General features: G+C 44.2%; 1 protein-coding gene across 2 annotated transcripts in view; it reads right to left on the reverse strand.

Annotated features, from left to right (window-relative positions):
• Positions 1–20339, reverse strand: part of B4GALT4 (beta-1,4-galactosyltransferase 4) — a 30149-nt gene extending 9810 nt beyond the window's left edge. The window contains exons 1-4 of one of the 2 annotated variants that reach the window (XM_081235784.1): positions 20245–20339; positions 9003–9401; positions 5644–5876; positions 3062–3249 (exon numbers count right to left, since the gene is read on the reverse strand). In XM_081235784.1, the coding sequence (XP_081091910.1) occupies positions 3062–3249; positions 5644–5876; positions 9003–9255 (674 nt within the window). In that variant the 5' untranslated portion in view covers positions 9256–9401; positions 20245–20339. Of the gene's footprint in view, positions 1–3061; positions 3250–5643; positions 5877–9002; positions 9402–19793; positions 20085–20244 lie in introns of those variants that run through there. The other variant, XM_081235785.1, reaches the window with a different exon arrangement.
• Between the last annotated feature and the right edge of the window lie 212 nt (positions 20340–20551).

Here is a 20551-nt window from a genome sequence, read left to right on the forward strand (position 1 = left end):
ATTCTTTTCAGCTTCTGAAAGAAGGTCATGGATTTGACTCTGAGTTTCTTGCATCCAGACCAAAAGAGGAGACACATTCAATCACCTGGCTTACATTAGGAAAACTGTCAGTTACTCAAGGAAGACAAAGGCTTCCTGAGTTCTAGTTATAAAAGAAATGTCTGGCCAATTACAATAGCAAGTTAAAACAGCAACATTCGTACAGGGGCTCTTTTTAGAGTGAGTGGCATCTGATAAAACCCAGGATCATCACACCAAAGTTTTACTCAAGATCAGTTCCCAGCAGGAATGCCCAAGAACTCATTTTCTTATGGTCCAGCTTAATGCAAAGATAAAATCTAGAATCCCAACAAAAGGCCTGTCCTTGATACAATCCTGTGTATCCATACTCCAAAAACAAACAAATGAGAAAACAATCCTGTGTGATTGTAATTTCTCACCACAGATGTCTAGAAAGACTGGGCAATGGGAAGTTATCACCCATGTCAAGGGTCTGAAGTACAGGTAATCTATGTCATAGAGAGTGACATCTTAATACCAATGAGTGAGCAGATGGCTAACACGCTTCTGAAAATACCAAGGTACCCGGCCATGATATGCTGCTTTCTTCAGTGCAGAGGTGGCTCACAGACCAGAAAGCAAAACCTCCAGATAATGATCAAGTTCCCCAAAAGAAAAAGTCCTGGGATTCTCTTCCAGACCCTTCCCCTGCCCTCTGGCCCCACTGCCCCTGGAGCATGGAGGCAGGAGTGGGCATCTGCCCCTCATCTTCTCCCCTCCTGCCTTGCTCCATCCCATACACTAAAGGCCAGCTGAACTGACCTTTCTCCTGTCATTCCTGGCTGTAACCATGTGTCAGCAGCACTCTAATTCCTTCCACAGGCACTCCAAACTCCTTACCAGACTGAACAACGCCTGCCTAACCTGGCCCCTGCCTACCCTCATCTCTAGCGTCTCCTCCCTCCACCATCCCAGACGTTCATTCTCCAGCACTAATGAACTCCCCACCTTTCCTCAAAACCTGTGCCATGTTTTCTCTTGCTTCCACATCTTGGAACTCTGCTGGGAAGCTCCCACTGATTCCACAAGATGGAGATGCCACATTTCCTGGACAACAGCTTTAAACCCTTCCCTAGCTGTTTCTTAAAGAGAGTGTACTCTCACCCATTGTGGCTTATTCTAGGTATTTGTTTATATCCCACACTTTACACAGGGACTGGGTTTAACGTCTGTACCTGAGGCAAAGATCGCTTGCAGTCAGCGTTACTCTTGGAAATCTCTTAAACAGTCCAAAGTGAGAAACCTACACAGTAAGAGCAACATGGAAACCAAGAGCAAGGGAGGCATCAAGAGATTCATGGTTTGCAAAAACTTCTTTAGCACTATTCTGTACCCAGTTTTGTACAGATCACTGGGATCTCTGCTTAAGGCACCGCTAACCAACAAAACCTTGTTGTCATCTTCAACTTCTCCCTCTCTCCCAGCTCTCACTTCCTCCCAGCAACAAAGGCCTGCTGAGCCAACCTCCCAAGAGGCTCCTAACTGATGTTACAGAGCTCTCCCCTCCATCCTCACCCTCGCTCTCCAATCCAGGCTCTCTTCCATGGATGGATCCAACCTGGGATCTTTGAAAGCCTTGGTAGTCGAGGTGTGATTCACAGATCAAACCTTGCTGCCAAAATATCACCTGGGAGCTGGTTAGATATACAGAATCTCACAACAGAACCTGCATTTTAACAGAATCCCTAAATGATTCGTATGCACATTTGAATTCCAGACTCACTGGCTGAAAATGCAAATCTGATCCTGTCATCCCAGTGGACATGCTATTATAGGGACCAACAAATTATAGCCCGCAGGCCTCATCCGGCTTACCAACTGTTTTTGTATGGTTTGTGAAGTAAAGATGGTTTTTACTTTTCTAAATGACTGAGAAAAAATAAAAAGAAGAATATTTCACACACACACAAAAAGAGATTCATGGTTTGCATCTCATGCTCACTTCCCAGAGTAGACGCTGGTGGAACCTCCCATTTTATTTTATAGTGTTATAGTTCTCTCTCCCTCGGCCTCACCCCCACCCCGAACTCTCCCCCTCGTTAGCATGTGCTCCTAGTTGAATTTGCACAAGTGAAGTGCAAAGCTGACACAGCTCCACTGCAGCTGCCTGTCTCCCCACAGCAGTACACACCAGGGAGTGCTGTGGGGATGGGCACTCGGCCTCATTCAGATCGGTCTCAGGGCCCCTAGTGCAGTAGCACCCCACATGTGAGCACACACGAGGGGCAGGGCTTGGTGGAGGCTGACAGGTAAGTGTGCACACATATAAGTGAACATATAGTTTCCCTTGTGGAGAACTTTCTTGGTCGCTATTTCCCCTCAGTTGTTCTCAAATAGGAACTGGTACAAAATAAGGTTGAAAAGCAGCTATGCCTCTCCATGTGTGTGTGTGGTGGAGGGTGGGATGGGGCGGGGCGGGGGGGCATGAAAGCAGAAATGACGGTGCCTGGCTCTTCCCACAGTGACTTTGAGAGAAGGGAACTTGTCCTGGGTGTCCTGGCTCCTGAGCAGACCACCTGATGGACATGCCCCTTCCCAGTCTCCCTCCAGACTCGGTCTGGAAAGAGACATCACAGTCTCACAAAAGAGGCCTAAAAGCTGACCTGGAGGCACACTCTTGTTGCCTCTTAGAGGCAGAAGGCAGGGAGAGATAGCTAAGTTATTTGAGTTCTACTCAGCGTGGGAGCCCTTGCAAAAGTTCCACCAGGTGGGCCCTGCAGGCGAGGCTGGCCGCCATTTGCAAAGCTTGGACTATTTTCCCTCCCCTCTTCTCTCCCTTTTTATCTTTGTGATCCTCTGCCAAGGCTGCTGGCGGATTTTTTCCTAATAAGAAAAAAAATCGTATTTCTCTAATTCCTGTTTTGAACTTTAAGTGATATGTCAGGGACCATTTTTCCTATTTCTCATTTTCTGCAGACACCGTGGACACAGTGTCTGCACAGCCTTGATGATAACAGGCCAGGCTTCTGACCTAAGGCAGCTGTGAGCAGAGCCGCCTTACCTGTACCCAGTGCTGTTCCTGCCAACCACCAGATGCCTGGGCTGATCCTCACACTTGTAAAGGTTCAAATCGTTCTCGGGCACCAGGTCCACATCATGGAATATGAAGCAGTCCCAAATTTCATCCTTGAGAGCTTCTAGATAGCCCACATTCAGGAGTTTGGCGCGATTAAACTTTTTACTTCCAGCCTATAGATATGGAAATTAGAACTTGAAAAGTTCCTGAGACAAGATTTCACACTGTTCCCCTGTTCAGTTCACATGCAGGAGCTGGTATTATTCTTGCTAATGCACAAGAGTATACATATGACACGAAAATCTGACACAGTAGATGCAATAACAATAACAGGCCCTTTGTGCTTTTCTTTATGCTTCATACATACTTGTATTCCATAACTAAAAACACCTTGAAATGAAGAGTTGTTGTTTAATAGGTTTGGAGTTTCAGTTTTGCAAGATGAAAGGTTAGTTGAGATTATTTGCACAATAATGTGAACAAACTTAACCCTACTGAACTCTACAATAAAAATGGTTAAGATGGTAAATTTTATGTTATGTGTATTTTACAACAATATTTTTAAAAAACCATAGTTTTAAAACACTAATAAAGATAACTCTAAAAAAATTTTAAACATACCTTTATTTATCCCGTGTAAAACCACAAAACCTTTCTTACATACCAGTCATGCCAAGTAGAATCACTGCTTCGCTGTTCAGCTCTTAGCTAATCCCAATCTTACCCCATGTAACAAATTTACACTAAGCTCCCCAAAAAATATAGCTTGCCAGAAAGGATCAAGAAATCCTGACCTATAAACAGAGAAGGTTACTGCTCATATACCTAAGCTACTTAAAAGTCTCGTGGAATCACTGTAAGAGAACCCAGATTTAACACTTCATGGCAGACACTAATCCTCATAGTGGCCTTACAGAGGAGATTCGTTACTGGGTAAGGAAAGAACACAAATAAACCAGTAATATAATCAAAGCTATGGTATGAAACATTTTTTTACAGTAGTAATTTTTTCATGGCTATTTGGATCAAATTCCTTAAGAATAAATTCCAGTTCAATAAACAGTTTATCATAACAAAAGTATAGGCAGTTCTCAAAACTCACCACAGTACTTTCCTGAAAAGAATAACATAAAGCAGACATATTTTTCTATTCATAAAAATATATACTGGGAGTTGCTGTCCTGAGTAAGAACTCTGAATGACTAACAATGTTAAAAACAAAAATAATGATAAACCAATATTACAGTTAAATTTTGTTTCAAATCCTCATAAAATGGGGATAGATGTAATATATATATGCACATTAATTTTTAAGACCCCCAGTTTATTATAAAGTATACATTGCAGAATAGCATCCTCTGATCTGTCAAAAGTTTTCCTAAAACAAATATTACCAGTTATGACCAATATTAGGCATATAGTTAATGATTTTCCTTGCATTCGGAGCATTTGTAAGGATTTGAGGGGGAATTATTTGGATGGCCCAGGACAATTTTGAAAAGACAGCCATGTATAGTTGTTGATGTCTTATTTTTCTTTCAATAAATGTTAATACCAGATAGAGGCACCTTAAATCACCCACTCCACTTAGAGCTAAACTCTTCAAAGCAGGCTACACTAATACTTACCGTGTTCCTACTAAATCATGCTTTTGGAAGCCAAAAAAGTGAATCATAAGAGTGAAAACTAGGGGCTTCCCTGGTGGCGCAGCAGTTAAGAATCCGCCTGCCAATGCAGGGGACACAGGTTTGATCCCTGGTCTGGGAAGATCCCACATGCCGCGGAGCAACTAAGCCCATGCGCCACAACACCTGAGCCTGTGCTCTAGAGCCCGTGAGCCACAACTACTGAGCCCGTGTGCTGCAACTACTGAAGCCCGCATGCCTAGAGCCCGTGCTCCGCAATGAGAAGCCACCGCAATGAGAAGCCACCACAACGAGAAGCTCGCGCATCGCAACGAAAGAGTGGCCCCCGCTCGCTGCAACTAGAGAAAGCTCGCGCACAGCAACGAAGACCCAACACACCCGAAAATAAATAAATAAATTAATTAATAAAATTTATTTTTTTAAAAAAGTGAAAACTAAACATAGTGTTCTACATAATAGATAGTGGCAAAGTTAAAGGCAGAAAGGTGGAGACAGTCATAGAATTCCATGGCGATTAACACACAGTAGTCAACTCCTCTGTCTAGATCCCCATTGAATAGCCAGGCTCAATAATAAAGCACAGTTCCAACATCTCATTGTGTAGTGTATAGCAAATGCAGAAGGCAATGTAAGGTCAGTCCCAGGGGAATATCTTTGGGTTGTCATTGTCTGACATGGAAGGGCTCACGAAAGAAAACAGGCTCCCTCCAGAGGATCACTTAAGAGCCAGTAAAATTTCCCAGCACTTATCCCATTATTCCACACTCTGGGACAAGAAGTGCCTTTACTACTTTCAAGGATAAATGAGATAAGAGACCTCACCTTTGATGATAGCTTGATGCCCTTTTACCCAAGAAGGACAAAACGCCTCACAGAGAGGAGGGTGTGGCGGGCAGAGGCCTGGTCTGCCCACACACTCACCTGGTGGATGACGTAGACGCCATACTCCAGCTGCTGCCTCTGCAAGAAGGGGTGGAGGTGTTCTAGCAGGTACAGCAGGTGCTTCTCTCTGTGCCGGTGAGGGATGAGGATGGCGACCCGCTGCAAAGCCCTGCATTCCTCAGGGTGATACCGGCCTCTGTGCACCTTGGGGTTTTCTGCCTGTACTTCTTCCAGAGTGAGATCTGGTTTGAAAACGAGCTTGTTCTGGCCTTCTACAATAAAAACAGGACACAGGAACTAACATGAGCAAGCTCATCAAAGGCTGATAGGCTTACAGGAGCTAGTACACCACACACTTTGTGCTAGTTGCCGGGCACACAATGAGCACTATTGTAAAGCCTCATTTGGTCACGAACTATAACCACAGAATCTATGACTCAGGTTATTGGCTGCAAAAACAAGCAAATGACATATAAGAGCATTCTCTTGTGCTGGGTAACCAGTCCTGGCTCTATGATTCATCCGTAAGTAGAAAATACACTCTGTTCTGAGGACCCTCGTGAAGAGCAGAGGTCAGGGGTAGACTGAGCAACTTCAAATTTGCTCTAACCTCTTTTCCTTCTCAGAATTCCAAAGGAGGGGAAAAAAACGGAAGCCTCACCCATGGAATGAATGAATCAATCAATCCAACTTTCTTGGTTGTCATAAAAAAAAAAATTCCAAAGGAGGGTGAAGTCTCTTAAAGATCCAAGAGCATTCCATGGAATCAAGCTCACGGACAAGGCCCTTTTCCCTAAGGTCCTGCCCTAAGCTCTTGAGAGCTATTCTAACTCCCTGAAGGTAAGGCAGCGAAAGGAAATAGAAACTAGCCTCCCTCCCTAACTCAGCAGTAACAGGTACGGGCAACACCACAAGAATCCTCCCATTGTTCCACGTGGCAAAATCCCCAATGGGGCATTTGCTCAGTGAGTCTGGACACAGCCTGACTGGATGAAATGCAAGACCACCCATGGTAACCAATCTCGTGCAAGGCTTTAAAGATAAGGCTGAAGCCACTGACCCTTGCCTCAGACCCGAATGAACAGGGAATACTGACTGGTAGGAGAGGAGGCAGAGCTCCGGTCAGGGAACACGCTGTTTACAACTCGGGACCTCCCTGGCGTCCAGTGGTTAGGACTCCGCGCTTCCACTGCAGCGGCCACGGGTTCCATCCCTGGTCGGGGAACGAAGACCCCACATGCCACGCAGCATGGCCGAAAAAAAACAAAAACAAGAAGAACTCCGCATATACTGTTCAAGATACTAACTGAGCTATCTGCTTCTGGAGCAAAGCAGTCACCCACCTTTCCGGTGTACGTCACTGTGCCTTGCTCCCTGTGACCATCTTCTACCCTGGCCATGGCTGCTTAGACCAGGCTCTACTGTCCACAGCATGGCTGACAGACTCTGCCCAACAGCACCAAGAGCAAATAACTGACCTACAAGAGCCTTTCCACAAGGGTCTACACTCAAGACATAGAGTCAGCAGGCAGTAATCCCTACAAACAAACAGTAAGGAAAGGAGTTACAAGGAAAGGCAAGCTACCAGAGCTGCTGGGAGACGATGGGATGGCTGTAGAGATGTCTTCCGGTGTAGCCTGTTCATAAACTCCATCATCTGAATTAACCTGACCATGTCTCTGCTCTCGGCCCCGGAAAGAGCCCCATGCACCAGGTCTGATGTAAACCAGTCCCCTTGCTCACTCCCTCATTGTAGTAGCTTATTACGTGCCCAGTCTTCGGGTGCCTACTTCCACTCACTCTAGCAATCTCCCTTACCGCCCCCGTGATATTTTCTCAAGTTTTATTCCTCCTCGGATCACTAATGGCCCATCTTAATCTGTCGCTACTTATGTCGCCCTCTGGATCCATACTCAGTACTGTGTCACTGCCCATGTGTTTTCATGAATGCATTTGTTGCTTAAGTATGTTGAGAGAATTCTGAACAAAGGGGATGATACAGTCAGATCTGCATTTCAGTAACTCATTTTGCTATCTCAACTTGTGTCATCTGTGAGCAGAACGATTTCCCTTGAACAATCCGGAATAATGTTTTGGCTCTTCCGTGACTGAGTAAAGAGAAGCAGCATGCCAGTATGATCACACTACAAGTCTATGATGCAATCAGGAAAAAGGATCTGAAGGGTTTGTGCCGCTAAGAGCAAGAAACCTCTGAAGAGCCCTAGACTGCCCCACAGATAGCTAATTAAGTGTATGCAGAGAGTCACCTCTGTAGGACCAGGGAGGAGCTCTGGACTTCACAGAGCTGGACAGGATCACCGTGCCTTCATCCTGCCTGCACACTGTCTCCTGGGGAAGAAGGGCAAACATGCAAACAATACACTGACCAGTACAACAACAGAAACAAAGGTGGGCACCCAGGGAGCCTAAGATTAACTCTGGGGCAGTCCCAGAAACCTTTCTGGGAGAGAAGTGATCTAAACTAGATTTCTGATGACTAGACAGGAATCCACCAGACACACATGGGCTGAGGAAAGGCATTCTGGAAAGACACTCCAAGGATTAGCTGGAGAACTATAAGCACTTGGATGTTCTGGAGAATCAGAGGTCTGACAGAACCGTTGTGGGTTATGTAGAATATCGCTGTGGAGTTTTTCCTAATTAATGTGCTCCCAAAGACCAACTTCTTATTCATTTACATTGAAAGGCAAGATGTCAAAGGAGAATCAAAACATAACAACGTATTTAAGGAATAAACACAGAAATAAACTAAGACAACACTGAAAACATACTACCCTGTCCCTCGACTCCAGACGGTGGGCCAAGGGGATGTTAATAGATATGACATGAGTGGAAGCTTGGATGCGCTGCCATTTCCCTGCAGATGCCAGGAGAACATGCCCAGGTAAGCCCGCTGGTCCCAGGAGGATGAGAAACACTGGGAGCAGAGCCACCGGCCTGGGTCAACTGACCCCCAGCTCATCACACATGCCTAGTGACATGCCTGCTGAGACTTCTGCCGCTGGAGGATCAAATTGGGGACGTTCACATAATAAATACTACCTGTCAGCAATACAAATACAGCTCACAAACATAACGCTGAGCAACAGAAGCCAGACACAGTAGAGTACTTAGTGTACGTTTTCAATTACATACAGTTCAGAAAAATCTAATGGATGGAATATAAGCTTGGAGTAAGGGTCGTGACTGAAAGAAGCATCTCTGGGGTTCTGGGAAGATTCCATTTCTTAATTTACATACTGGTTCCACTGGTATGTTCATTTTGTGAAACTTAAGTGAGCTGCACACTTCTGATTTTTGTACTTTTCTGTACATTTGTTATATTCAAATAAAAAGTGTACGTACTACTTGTTAAAAAGAAAAAAATAAATACTTACTGAGGTGTGGAGACACAGAAGAGCAGTTGTTAAGGTTTGCTTTTTTCACAGAGGCTTCCTCTGTCACAGTTCCTTTCTTCCCCAAAACTACACCCTTGTTCAAACTAGCCATGAGATCCTTTGCTTTAGGAATCTCTTGAATAGCACCCACAAAGTAGTTACTGGTGGCCCACCCAACCACCGTCAGGCATAAAGTAAAAAGCAACAGTAATCGGAATTTATAGGAAAGGTGGAAAGTTACGTTGAAGCTCATGTCTTTTATTATGCGAGCAGTAGGTATCTCTCGGCCTCACTGAAGGCAGGAAGCTTCAAGTTCAGCTTTTCCAATCTGATTGCAAACCTGATGACAACTGACAGTGCAATGCCTGCTTCTGCTTGGTAGTTCCGCTCCAGCAATCCCTAAAATACAATCACAAAGACATGCTGTTTCAGATGGAAATCCTATCCTGAAATTATTCACATCAGCACAAACTGAAAACCTATCCCCAACCGATTAACAGTAGTGGGAGTTCTCCAACGAGAGTTTAGAGATCAGAAAACCAGAGATTTTGGAGGTAGAAGGATCCAACCATCTATATACCACAGGAGTTCTCTCTGGGTTCTCACCCCAGCTGTCATTCACCCCAGAAGAAAAGCCATTTCCAGATGCTGCACCGGTGGAGAAAGCAAAGAAGAGACGGTCAATGCCTCCTCAGTTCTGAGCTGGCACAGCCCCAAATTCAGTCCTAATGGTTCTCTTTCTTAGTTGCCCCTTCCTGGCACAGCTTTAAGAGAAGGTGAACTCTTGTTCTAGGGCATATTTTGATCCAAAGAGAAAATAAGGGAAAAGACAAAAGCTCTTCTCCCTCTGTAAGAGCTGGAAAAACATGTTCCTTGAAACAGAGGATGAAAAATCAAGGGTTTTTCAGTTATCAATGTTATCGTCACAATGAGACATTGGCACAGGGCACATCCCAAGAGGTTGGGGAGATGGCAAGGAACACAAAAGGATGCCAACACAGTAGGCCAAATATCTGTAAGAATAACAGAACTATAGCACAGTGTTTAAGATCTGGGGTTTGGGTTTAGACAGAAACTATGAAACCTCGAGCCCATCACTTCACTGAGCCTTGGTCTCCTTACCTGTAAAATGGGGATAAAAATTGTACCTTCCTAGAGAAGTTATTGAGGGATTGGATGACCTAATATATTAACACACAAAGTGTTAGCCCACCTCCTGATGCACAGTAAGCACCCACTAAGTGGGGACCATCACTGTTGTGATCGTTATATTATTTTACTTTACAGTAAATGACTCTAGACTAGGGATGACCTACAGGCAGACACACGGGTGGCTGCCAGAATCACCACTCTACTGTATTTCTGTCAGTTGATGGGTTGTTATTTTGATTTCACACTTCAATTGCTTGTAGTGGGATAGTATGAATTCACCTATGCTCTTAGTTCCTGAAAAAATCCAGTTTCTGAGGCCACTTAGCTGAGGGCCCTCCCTGGACCACGGTAAATGCACTAAGATGATGAAGGCTACTTGGCAAGGCCCCACATCCTCTCTGCATTACCAAAACCACGTCTCTCCTCAAATTCTAAACGTGTTATCAGAAGAGTGCGGAAAATGCTAAAGCCAGGACACAGAATCTCCACAGCAAACATATCCTCAATTAAATGGACAGAATGGAGACCAAAATATATTGTGCCAAAATAACACAAAAACATGTATGATTAAATCTTAAGTAACAAAAAGAAAAACAGAAAATAAACTCTTGCATAGGATTACCACTAAAATTATAAAGTTAAGAAAACTCTAGAAAGAAATATTACCAAAAGCTAGCAATAATTCTGTTAGGAGTATGGGATTAGCCAGAGGTGCTTTTTACCCTTTTCTTTCATTTTTGTAAAAGTATGACACACTTTTGTCCTTTTGTAATGAAAACAAAGTTGATTTTTTACCTGAGATGTGAGGGACTTCCCTGGTGGTCCAGTGGATAAGCCTCCGTGCTCCCAATGCAGGGGGCCCGGGTTCCATCCCTGGTCAGGGAACTAGATCCTGTATGCTGCAACTAGGGATCCCACAGGCCGCAACGAAGATCCCACGTGCCTCAACAAAGAGCCCGCACCGCATGCACCGCATGCAGCAACTAAGACCTGGCACAGCCAAATAAATGACTAAATAAATATTAAATAAATAAATAAATGAGACGTGGGGATGTGGTAATTTACTGTGAAAAACAAAAACAAAACACCCGCACTTCCCTGGTGGCGCAGTGGTTAAGAATCTGCCTGCCAACGCAGGGGACACAGGTTCGAGCCCTGGTCTGGGAAGATCCCACATGCTGCGGAGCAACTAGGCCCGTAAGCCACAACTACTAAGCCCGCGCACCTAGAGCCCGTGAGCCACAACTACTGACCCCAGACACCTAGAGCCCGTGAGCCACAACTACTGACCCCAGACGCCTAGAGCCCGTGCTCCGCATCAAGAGAAGCCACTGTAATGAGAAGCCTGCCACCACAACGAGTACCCCCGCTCGCTGCAACTAGAGAAAGCCCGCGGCTGTGAAGACCCAACACAACCAAAAATTAATTAATCAATTAGATAATTAATTTTAAAAAAACACCCTTAGCAACTCTCAAGATAGCCTCTTACTTACTAAAGGGTAATATTCCAAAATTTTAGCTCTACATGAGTTTGAGGGAAACCTAGAACGCATTTCTCTCTAGACACCGTGTTATAAACGTAGGTTAGGTTCCTGGATCAAACCACAAGAGAGAAGATTTGGCCCAGGAAGCAATTAAACAGTATGGCCTGTGTTTAGGGTCTTGTTTGGGGTCTTTAGGCCTTGCTTAGGGTCTTGCTGAAGGCAGTAGTAACTAATTAGAAGATTAATCGCTAATAAGAAGAGTGATCCATTTGTGCATTTACTCTGTGCCATGCACTGGGGCTAAACCACTTGTATTAACTTACTTAATTCTCATCTCAACTTTGTGAGGTAAGAATTATTAGTCTCCTCATTTTATAGAGGAGAAAATGAAGGTTGAGAGATTACGGAACTTGCCTGAGCTCACAAAACTACTAAGTGGTAGAGCTGGGGTCTGAGCCCACGTGCTCAGCTCCAAAGCCTGGGCTTCTCCCACATCCTTCACATGGACGTTTCAGGCTCTTTCCTCCCCTTGGTACCTGGGTGTGCCCAGCACAAACCCTTGAAACATGCAGCCTTCTACCTGTCTCTTCCTGTCCCTTTCCTTGGGACTGTCACTGAAATGGTTTCCTGGATGTCTGTTTTCTTCCCTCCAAGTAACAGTAAGTCTGCAGTTTTCTGGAGCCAGACTACCTCTTGTAGACTTAATTGCAGGAGGCTTGAATGCTAGGATTGGCAACAGTTTTTGATAAAATCTCACTCTTGGAAAAGTTAGACAGGGAACATTTTTTTCTAAGAGCTGCTTACAGAGGGATAATGTTTCAAGAGACGTCTGCCCCGCCTGCTTATCAGCTAAGTGATTGAAGGCAAACACTCTCCCCATGTTTCCATTTCCCCAGCTATAAAACCATTTTTTAAAATTATCTTAATTTACAACATGGCTGTAAGAATTTAATGAGATGATACAGCAAACACACCTAGTACATTCCCAAGGATATAATAAATATCTGTTGACTCTGATTACCAATGATTCATGCTTAAATTTTATCAGAATGCTAACCAAGATGTTATCTCTGGAATTACATATTGAAATACGTATTGAATAATTTTATTTTCTACTTCTCTGTAATTTCCTGTTTTTCTTTCAATGAGTATATACCACTCTTATAATTAAAAAATAATGATTTTTTAAAGAGAGCTCTTTTTAGGGCAGGTCACTCCTGGTTGGTGTTTGGGAAAACATCATCAGATTGGACTTCTTTGTAAAAACATTTAAATAAATGAGAGACCCTGAACTCTCCCTAAAAAGAATTTTCCCTTTCAGTCAAGGCTGTCTTAAGGTGACAGGGGAATCATGGTTATAGAGAACAAATTCAGGTAACATGAAAGAAGTTATTTTAGGGCAAGACTCACCACCCTTTTCCTTTCTAGGTCTGCCCTAGGGTTAGTTCAAAATGATGATGTTCTCATAATTTTGTTTTTCCTCCTCTCAATTCAACCAGTCTTTTCTGAGCACCTGCTATTTTCAGGCATAGTGCTAGGCATCAAGGGAATTAAGGTATAGTCCTTGCACTCAGAGTTTATTTCAGTCCTTCCTTAGATTTTAATGTCTGCAATTTGTTTTCAAATACGCCAGCTCCAACCCTGAAAATGGGGGAAATAGTTGAAATAAAATTGGCAAAATATTGAAAAGTACTGAGCAAGGTGATAGGTATCTGAGAGTTCATTTTCTTTTTCACTCTACTTTTTTGTATGCTTGAAATTTTCCATAAACAAAAATCTAGCGTGGAAGACAAGTTATAACAAAGGGTATTTTCAGCATGAATGCCTAGTATCATTCTCATTCTCAGAGAATCTCTATATGCACACATCTTTACACCACCACGGGAGGTCAGGGGAGGACACCAGGTGTCACTCCATAAATATTCACTAAGCACCTAGTACCAAGGAGAAAGAATGTGGTCTTCATTCAGCAGCCAAGAGCACTAAAATCAGCATTTCAATGTCTCTAAATCCATCTGGTAATCCTGCAGACACTGGATGTCTCATAGTGGGCAAGATGTGGCCCCAGGCACAAGGGCCTATTCCCTTGGGCCTCTCTGGGGTAGCACCAATTAAAAGGCTGATATTTTGCTACTCTTTTTACTCCTGCAGAGCTCCTGAGAGCTGACTATTTGCAAACACGTTGTCCTACCTTCCGTGGACCTCTGGTATCATTCTCCCAATTATAGTTCCTTTACCTGGCTTCTGAGTGATCACTGCCCAGACCCTAAAGAAGCAATGGTTCTGTGATAATTAATAAAGGGAAACCTCACTGAAGTGGAACTGGGAGGCCAGAAGGGGAGATACAGATCACGTCAATACAGATCCCAATAGGAAGAGACCTACCTTGCATCTTTGGCAGGAAGTGACCCCACTTTACTACCACCAGCAGGAGGAAGAAGTTCTTCTCTTTGTCCAGCAACACCTCAGCCAATGACAGACTGTCACAACTCAGTCAATGAAAAGCCACTATATTTCGATCTCCTAGTTTCCTCCAATGGACTTTTTGTTTATAACAGAGCCTCCCAATTTCCCCTTCTCCTCTATAAAAAAGTTTCTTTTCCTTTGCTTTACTGGACTTGAATGTGGTTTGCCATAGTTGCATGCCCCAAATTGCAATTCTTTGCTGCTCCAGAATAAACCCATTTTGCTTGTAAAATAACTGGCTGTTTTATTGTTTTAGGTTAACAGTTCCCTGGGCAGGAGGCAAGGGTGGGATAGAAATGATGACAGCCATTTACGTGTACAGGTCATTTAAACTCAGACTGAGTTCCTAATGACCAAAACTGTAAGCAATGAGCAAGAAAATAATGATGGCATTGTATTTTAACCCACAGAATAAAATGAATAGCCATGAGTCCATACTGATATAAATGATCAAATAAATAAATGGGAGGGCTTCCCTGGTGGCGCAGTGGTTGAGAGTCCGCCTGCCGATGCAGAGGACATGGGTTTGTGCCCCAATCCGGGAAGATCCCACATGCCGCGGAGCGGCTGGGCCCATGAGCCATGGCCGCTGAGCCTGCGCGTCCTGAGCCTGTGCTCTGCAAAGGGAGAGGCCACAACAGTGAGAGGCCTGAGCACCGCAAATATATATATAAATAAAAATAAATAAATAAATAAATAAATGGGAAACGGCAGCTCTTTCTTACACTAAAATAAGGAAGCAGGAAATGGGGGGGGGGATCACCATTAGGCAAACACCACTGTAAATAATTGTTGCAGACAAGATCCACCAATGGGTGCTAAAATTAGTAGGTAAAAATTTGAGTTTAAACAGTTTGCATAGTCTCAAAGTATCTCCCCTCAAATGATTATTAGCTACAAAGGGAAAGTCAGTAACTTTATATGAAGAAACGTAGCAGATATCACCTTAACCAAGTGATGAAGGTTAATATCACCAGTGATGAGACCTATCAACCTCATGAATCAGTGACGTATTGCACTCTACAAAATAACTAATCAGTACTTTTGTACAGAATAACTTCATTCTACAAAATAACTAACTGGGACTCTTCAAAAGGGTCAAAATAATGAAAAACAAGGCAAAAATGAGGAACTATCTCAGATTGGAGGAGACTAAGGAGAAATAACTAAATGCAAGGTAAGATCCTTGATAGCCAGTGGAAACAGAAAAAAATTCATTAGCAGGAAAGCTGATGAAATTCAAATAAAGTCTATAGTTTAGTTAATAGTATTGATAACTGAACAATGGTTATGTAAGGGGCTAATATTAGAGGAAGATGAGTGAATTCTCTGTACAATATTTGCAACTTTTCCCTAAGTCTAAAATTAATTAAAATTAAAAGTTAAAATAAAAAGTCAAAGACTGTGTATAATCCAAGTCAACACACAGCAGTAAAATTAACTTACTTCTCAAAGAGAATCACTGTTTTTTGTATTCCTAGTGCCTCAAACTGAGCTGACACATAGTAGGTGCTAAATTTGGTAAATAATGAATGACTTTCCAGGATATACTAGTTGAAACACACAAGGACACACAATAATCCCAGGTTACTACTAAAATAAATGTGACATGGTATAAAAGGAGGAAAAAATAAAGACTAATAAAGAAGGGAAAAATTAACTGGTTAAAATTCCATTTTGGGAAGATTTTTAAAATTGAAAAAGGCTCATATACACTACCAAACGTAAAATAGATAGCTAGTGGGAAGCAGCTGCACAGCACAGAGAGATCAGCTGGTGCTTTGTGACCACCCAGAGGGGTAGGATAGGGAGGGTGGGAGGGAGACGCAAGAGGGAGGGGATATGGGGATATATGTATATGTATAGCTGATTCACTTTGTTATACAGCAGAAACTAACACACCATTGTAAAGCAATTATACTCCAATAAAGATGTTAAAAAAGAAAAGGTCTCACCCCCATGCTAGCTCCCTTCGGTCTACTAATACCAACGCTCTCCTAAGGACAGAGGGCCCCATCTCTAATAAATGGCCCTTTCCCTTAGTCATGCCCACCACCTTTTGCTTCTCTGTCACTGAGTTTCCAAAAGCAGTACTCCTCTCTTCTGACTCTGGGACGAGTTGCTGTCTAGTCTGCCACTTCCTCCCTGAACCCACAGAGCACACCAGAGCAGTGTCCCTGCCTCTGGGCAAGAGCTGCCTGCAGGTCCTGCATCAACTGTTTTACAACAAGGGCTGGCATGAAACAGTCAGGAAACATGAAATCAATTTAACAAGCAAGGGACTGAAATTGTTTTATTTAGTCTTTGTTATGCAGCATGAAAGAATTCCTAAGAATTTCCAATGGGGGATTTTAATGGAGGCTCGTTGTGTACTAATGTGCCATTCTCAGCTATCCCAGAGAATCCTGTAGTGGGGTCACTTGCAGTTCCCTTTCTGCAGTTATTAGAGGCGCATCAATGAGAAGGCTTGAGAAGGTCTGAAGGTCTGAGGTAATGGAGAAAACAAAAGGCTTTGAAGTCACAAAGAGCTCAGTACAAATCTGGTTACCAGATGCATGAATGGCTTTGGGCAAGTGACCTAAATTTGATTCCGTTTTGTCATTTATTTTAAAAACATTTTTCAAAGTGTGGTTCCAAGAGTGCCTATATCAAAGACAGAGGGAAATTTGTTAAAATTGTAGATTCCTGGGCCCTACTCCAGAGCTAATGGGTCAGAACAACTGGGCCTGGGACTCAGGAAAATGAATTTTTAACAAGCTCCCCAGTTGAGTCTTATACGCATTAAAGTTTGAGAACCACTGAAATAAGAGATCGGACCTGTAATGCAACAGATCCCTCAGAAACGTTCATTTTCCTTTGGGTGAGGAAAAGCAGTAAGAAGATATGTGAAAAGGAGATTTAAAAAATGCATTTGAATAGCTTTCAACTCCAGCATTTAAAAACTTATTCTAAGAAATAATCAGAGAGGTAGACCACGATATTGAAACCAACATTACTAAAATAACCAAAAGTTCAAAAGAATCAAAATGTTAACAATAGGGAGCTGATTTAATTAATTACAATACCTACATATAATGGAACACATGCTTTCCTTAAAATGGTGCTCAAAAAACTACATGGGGTGGGGGGCTTCCCTGGTGGCGCAGTGGTTGAGAGTCCACCTGCCAATGCAGGGGACACGGGTTCGTGCCCTGGTCCTGGAAGATCCCGCGTGCCGCGAAGCGGCTGGGCCCGTGAGCCATGGCCTCTGAGCCTGCACGTCCAGAGCCTGTGCTCCACAATGGGAGAGGCCACACAGTGAGAGGCCCGCATACCGCAAAAAAAAAAAAAAAACCTACATGGGAAAGTGCTCATGATAGGTAAGTGAAAAAAAAAAAAACAATATAAAAATGTGCATAGAATACAATACAAATTATGCTATGTATGTGTGGTGTGCATGCATTTTATATATAAAATTCCAGAAAGAATCACTGGTAGTTGTCTCTTAATTATAGATTAGAGAAATTTTATTTCTTCTCAATCTTCTATTTTTTCTAAAATAGGGTTTTTTTATGATCAGAAACAATGTTGTTTTTTCTGATAAAATGACTATATAGTTTTCCTTTAAAGTGTATTAAAATTTAGAGACAACACAATAGACAGGGATTATAATTTACCTAAGTTTAGTAGCAATTCATTCACATAACCTTTAAGGAAATCTGTTCTAAATAGGTCTCAACAAGCCCAAATCTTAAAGAAATACCTCACAGGCTGTCAATAATTTTCCATGCCAGAGAATTCTGTGGTTTCTGTTTGCTATTCCTATTCCTAGGCTCCACCCTGAGAGATTTTTATCTCCAAGGCCTGACGTGCAGCCAGGTAATCAACATTTTCAACAGGAACCTAGGTACGTTTGAGAAACCACTGTTCATTGGTGGCTTTTAAAAAAGAGAAGAACACCACCACTGACTTGCTTTGAATGTTTCCACTTTGAATTAAAGATCTTCAAAGAAATGGTTAGTTCTCAAGTCTTGCATGCATCTCTGGAAAAAACACACATTATTATCTCATTTTAAAGTAGATACTAAATACTTATCCTATAAAGTGGCCCATAAAATATACTAAGAGAGTTAGTTTTATTGCCCCCTCCAAGACTGTGTAGTCAAACAGTTCAGTACTTCTCTTTAACAGACATTTTTAATCAGATTAAAAATGCACAGTGAAGGGAAGCAAAATATGCCACACCAAAATATGCCACTTTGGCATATTGATTACTTTGAATTAAAGTTACTTAAGAAACAGCCAGTGCAAGGACACTTTCACCCTCTTTTCTCCCCCTGAAAGCAGGAAATAAATCTCCCATGTGAAAAGTACCTTTTCTATACCAGGAGGGAACCAGGATCAGGCATCCTTATTATCAGAGATAAGAATTCAAGGTGGAGGGACTTCCCTGGTGGCACAGTGATTAAGAATCCACCTGCCAAGGCAGGGACATGGGTTGGATCCCTGGTCCGGGAAGATCCCACATGCCGCGGAGCAACTAAGCCCGTGCACCACAACTACTGAGCCCGTGTGCCACAACTACTGAAGCCCACATGCTTAGAGCCGGTGCTCCGCAACAAGAGAAGCCATCGCAATGAGAAGCCCTGAGAAGCCCCCGCACCGCAACGAAGAGTAGCCTCCGCGGGCCACAACTAGAGAAAGCCTGCGCGCAGCAACGAAGACCCAATGCGGCCAAAATATAAATTTTTAAAAAAAGAATTCAAGGTGGAAAGCACTGTATCAACTAGAGAAAGCCCGCGCGCGGCAACGAAGTTGTCTTGCCAATTCTTCACATATGTATTGTTTCTTCGTCTAAAAGATATAAAAGCTGCCTACTTTGGTTACTTCCTTGAGCCTCATACTTTTATGGGATCCCAAGGGTATGAAATTTAATGTTTCTCTCCTGTTAATCTGTTTTATGTCAATTCAATTTAATTATTAGACCATTCAAGGAACCTAGAAGGGGCAAGCAGAAAAATTTTTCTCCCTTACAACACAAACAGGCACATGAAAATTTTGCAATTTCATGGAGTTTAAAGGCCAATCCTGCTCTAGAAGATAAAATTCCAAAAAGATAAACTATGGCCCTATTAAGCATTATCTCCTCCCCCAGAACACATTAAAGCACTCTGGCCCACCAGCCCAGCCCAGGTGCCTAGGATAGCCCTGGGCTCCTCTTTTTAAGCCCACTTTCTCAGCCTGGACCCTGAATCTTATTTATCTCTAACCAAGACTCCTTGACTTTCTTGCATCCTCAATGTTATTTTCCTTTCTTAACAGAAATTTAGAAATTATAAAAAACAAACAAACAACAGCCTCAACCCTCAAATTTCTGTCTTATTCCTGCTCCCTTTCATCACCAAACGGCTGGAGAGGTCTCCCTGTGCTCCGGCCGCCTCCACGTCCTCATCCCTCACCCACTTTTGCACACTCTGCAACCCCGGCACACGCCCACACTGTTGATAACTGCTCTCCTGAGCCTACCAACCCAAAAGCCCTTTCTCAGTCCCAATACTCATGGACTTTTCTGTTTTCTTCAAACCTAGAGTTAGCCCTTATCTAATGGAAGACCGAACACCAACAGATATGGATTGACAAGCACTGGATGGACGCAGAGCCAGACTAAGGGCAGGTATCTCAGGTACTTTAAAATCCTGTCGACCCTCACCACTCGTCGCCCCCTGAAGGTCCCAGGCTGGGATCAGCAATGGGTTTCCCAGTAGAAACGCTGGGGAAAGAGGGCTCCAAAGAGGAAGGGGCTTCTTCACGCTGATTCTCCCGGCAGGGAGAGAGGTGCTGGTGGCGACTCCAGAACCGCGACGCGGGGCCTCGGGGGCCGACCCCTGAATTCCCACCTGGCAGCATCTAGCCTGGGAGCGCCGCGGTGCCGCCCGCACCTGAGCCGGTGCCTCCCGCCGGGCTCGGCCTCCGCAGGCCCCCTGCCCGGCCCCGCCGCCTGGGCGGAGGCAGAACAGCCCTCCGAGGCCCGGCCCGCGCCCGGCTTCGGCGCGGGGGACTGACCCGGCCCGCCGCCCGGGGATGCCCACACGGCGCCCGCCGCCCTCCGCGCGGAATTGCGCTTTCCGGGCGCCCGCGGAGTGGAGGCCCCACTAACTCACCCCACACGCAGCCTCGACGAGCACCTCCCGGAGAAAGGGAAGGCGGTGAGAAGCGGCCGCAGGGACCGCCCCCGCTGCTCGGGAGGAGGCTCCGGCGCGCCGGCTCCGCCCCCCGCCCGCCCCGGGAGTCGCTTCGGCCGGGCCCGGGGGCGAGTCTGCGCGCTCCTCCACTAGACCCGCCCGACGGATTCCCCGCTCCCCAACTCCGCCACCGCCCCCCACCCCAGCCCACCCTCCCCGGGCGATGGAAGGAGCACCTGGAGGGAAAAGGACAGCTTGTTCTTTGGGTGATCTTAATAAATCCTTG

Source organism: Mesoplodon bidens (genome assembly GCF_964165515.1).
Source record: "Mesoplodon bidens genome assembly, chromosome: 5".
In the NCBI taxonomy this organism is placed as follows: domain Eukaryota; kingdom Metazoa; phylum Chordata; class Mammalia; order Artiodactyla; family Ziphiidae; genus Mesoplodon; species Mesoplodon bidens.